Source organism: Prunus mume, unplaced genomic scaffold, assembly GCF_029339155.1.
Source record: "Prunus mume cultivar Tortuosa unplaced genomic scaffold, ASM2933915v1 scaffold9, whole genome shotgun sequence".
Classification (NCBI taxonomy): domain Eukaryota; kingdom Viridiplantae; phylum Streptophyta; class Magnoliopsida; order Rosales; family Rosaceae; genus Prunus; species Prunus mume.
In genome coordinates, this window is record NW_028296555.1 from 1 (window position 1) to 3,604 (window position 3,604).

The following is a 3,604-nucleotide window of genomic DNA, read 5'->3' on the forward strand; positions in this document are numbered from 1 at the left end:
CTTAGGCGAAGTCATTTTCTATTTTCTGTTCTGTCTATTTTAAATGATGTAATGAGAACCATTAGATCATAGTCTAGGTGGATTCTCTAGCTTAGATTTGGTATGACACGTGTAAGCACCTAATAGGGTGACAGTTGTAATTCTGTTAGAAGAGAATCACATTTCTCTCTCTGTCAGACACACTATGTAAGCCGCAGATTGTAAGAATTCAATAGAACAGTGCCTTCCTCATTTCTCTTCATTCTCTCTAGCTGAAATCTCCAGAAAATACATCTCTTCCTAATCGGAAAATACATATACAAACTAAGAATTCTAACATGGCCTCAGAGCCAGGTTCGATTGTTTGTTGGGCGTGAATCTGTGAAGATCGAGCTGGTGTTTGGTGGGCAATGACGCTTGAGCTCACTCAAAATTTCGCGAAGCTTTCTAGCTGCGTCTGATGTCTAACATCGGCAGGATCAAGCTCTTCCGAGCTTCGTACACCAGTTTTCAATGGAGAAAACTATGAGTTTTGGAGCATTCGAATGAAGACCATTCTGAAATCTCATGGACTGTGGGATTTGGTTGAAAATGGTTTTGATGCTTCAGATCCAAAGAAAAAAAAAGGAAAGGAAGAAGGATCTAAAGCTGCCGAAGAAGAGAAGTCTATAACGGCCGAGATTTTGATGAAAGATGCTCGTGCACTTGGACTGATCCAAGGTGCAGTCTCACCAAATTTTTCCTGCAGAATAGTGAATGAAGAAACCTCAAAAGGTGCATGGGATATTCAAGCAGGAGTTTAGAGGCGATAAACAGGTACGAAGTGTGAAGCTACAAGGCTTACGTAGAGAGTTTGAATACACTCGTATGAAGGATAGTGAGTCATTCTCTAGTTATGTTGCTAAACTATTTGATCTAATTAATCAAATGAAAAGTTATGGTGAAGAGTTACCTAGAGAAAGAGTTGTGCAGAAATTACTTATTAGCTTGCCTAGATCTTATGACTCTATATGTTCTGTGATTGAGCATTCAAAGGATCTTGACACTCTTGAAATTCAAGAAGTGGTTGCGTCTCTCAAGAACTTTGAGCTCAGGTTGGATAGGCACACTGAAAATTCCACAGAAAAGGCTTTTACTAGCCTGAACATAGAGAGTAAAAGCTCTAAGAATGGAAGTTCTTCTGGAGGTAACAAGTCTCAGAGGAACTGGAAGGGAAATGGGAAGAATTGGAATAACAAGTCCAATTCTAATCCCAAACCAAATGCATCAAATGATGGAACTAAAACACCTTGCAAGCACTGTGAAAAACTGCACTATGGCAAGTGCTGGTTTGAAGGAAAACCAAAATGCAGAGGATGTGGAAAGTTTGGTCACATGGTTAGAAATTGCCATGAAAATCAACCTATGCAGAAGGTGAATTATGCCAATCAGTCAAGTAACTGAACATTGTTTTATGCATGCAATGCCGTGACAGATGTGAAATATGTGGACAGTGGTTGCAGTAACCACATGACTGGAGATGAAAGGCTATTGATAGATATTCGAAGGGATGTAACTTCCAAGGTGAAAATGGGGACTGGAGAGACAGTTCAAGTTGTAGGAAAAGGCACACTTGTGATAGAAACCAAGACAGGCAGAAAACACATTCAAGAAGTGATGTTGGTGCCTGGTTTAGAAGAGAACTTGCTCAGTGTTGGTCGATGATGGAACATGGGTATTGTTTAGTATTTGGAAAGGGAATGGTGACAATTTTTGATGATTGGTCACTGCAAAATCCTATAGCTAAGGTTCCAATGACTATCAATAGGTGTTTCTCTCTCACAATGGTACCGCTACTCGGGCCGAGCAAGTGTGACTCACGTTTGCAGACTTGGCATAAAAGGCGGGCCATCTTAATGATCAAAGCATCAGGATGCTGGCAAATCAAGACATGGTTCATGGACTACCTAGTCTGGAGAAGGATTTTGCGCTTGTGAAGGCCGCAAGTCGGGAAAGCAAGATAGAGACTCATTTCTGCAGAATCTACTTGAGAGCCTGGCCTACTTGAATTAGTCCACACCGACATCTGTGGTCCTATGCAGATTGCATCAATGTCGAAAACAGATATTTCATGTTATTCATTGATGACTATACAAGAATGGCTTGTTGAATAACTCGCCTTCTAGATCTTGTTCTTTGATGTAACCGACGGCAATAGACTAAACTAGCAAATATTAAAACACTTAGAAACACACAAGAATTATACTGGTTCGGCAGAACTTTTGCCTACGTCCAGTTGTGATTTCTCTAGGTAGAGAAATCACCGCTCCTTTGATTAATAATAGAGATTACAGAACTTTTGCAACCCTAGAACTAATCTCAAAACTCTTGGCTCTCTGGCTGTTTTTCCTCTCCTTAAAATAAGCCTTGCCACACCCTATTTATAGATATAGAGTTGGCTTACATGTCCCAAGGCTGATTGGATTCCTAGTCCTAAGTAGATTAGGAAATTACACTTATCCAAATCCTAATAGACTTCTAGAAATCCAAACCTGAATTGAATAAGGAAAACTGAAATTCTTTCCTAATCCCTCTAGGACAAGAATTGGTATACCTCTAATTTTCCTAAAACAATCCTAAACCTACTAGGACATATTTGACGAGCCAAAATCCTAACATGGCTTGGGTTTATTTTCTCAGAAATAAATCTAATGCTTTTGAATGTTTCAAGAAGTTCAAAGCAATGACAGAATTGCAGAGTGGACACAAGGTGAAATCACTTAGAAGTGACAGAGGTGGAGAATTCATGTCAAATGAATTTCTTGCATACTGCAGTGAGGCTGGAATACAAAGGCAGCTGATCTGTAGCATATTCCCCTCAACAAAATGGAGTTGTTGAGAGGAAGAACAGGACTGTAATTGAGATGGCAAAGTCTATGCTACATGAAAAGAGACTTCCATATGAGTTTTGGGCAGAAGCTGTTCATACAGCAGTCTATCTTCTCAACAGGTGTCCTTCTAAGTCTCTTAAGAAAATGACACCATTTGAGGCCTTCACAGGAAGAAAGCCAGGTATTGCACACTTGAAAGTGTTTGGATGCCTATGTCATGTGCTTATTCCTTCTGTTTTGAGACACAAGTTGGAAGAAAACAGTCACAAATGCATTTTTGTGGGCTATGGATTGTGTGAAAAAGGCTATAGACTGTATGATCCTAAGGCTAGAAAGATTATCTTGTCTAGGGATGTCTATTTTGATGAAGAAGCCTCATGGACATGGGAGAATCCTAGCAATGCAGATGTGAGAATGCCTATGCCAGATGGAAATCAAGGTACTGCAGAAACTGAACAGAAGGTATTAGATGAACAATCTCAGTTTTTGGATACTCAAATGCAGATGGAAGAAGAAATTGCACCTCAAGGGGAAGAAATGCTTGATGAGACTCAAAGGGTTGATCACACACCTCACAAGTGGAGGAGTATTAATGACATCATGACACAATGCAACATGTGCATTGTAGAACCTGACAGCTTTGAAGAAGCAGATTTGGATGAATCATGGAGAAGTGCAATGGAGGCTGAATTCGAGATGATTAAGAAGAACAATACATGGAAATTAGTTGACAGGCCATTTGACAAACCAGTAAT

General features: G+C 39.9%; 1 protein-coding gene across 1 annotated transcript; it reads left to right on the top strand.

The window, feature by feature from the left end:
- Positions 1–735: 735 nt before the first annotated feature.
- On the top strand, positions 736–1,683 carry LOC148914419 (uncharacterized). The gene is made up of 2 exons (XM_089043657.1): positions 736–1,297; positions 1,454–1,683. The coding sequence occupies exons 1-2, from the start codon at positions 736–738 to the stop codon at positions 1,681–1,683; spliced, it is 792 nt and encodes a 263-aa protein (XP_088899783.1).
- Positions 1,684–3,604: the final 1,921 nt, after the last annotated feature.

What these genes read in the sequence shown, in the direction of transcription:
- LOC148914419 (XM_089043657.1), top strand. Translation starts at nt 736, where the DNA reads ATGAAGAAACCTCAAAAGGTGCATGGGATATTCAAGCAGGAGTTTAGA. An exon ending in CTGTGAAAAACTGCACTATG is followed by an intron (nt 1,298 to 1,453) that starts GCAAGTGCTGGT and finishes ATGCCGTGACAG; the next exon opens with ATGTGAAATATGTGGACAGT.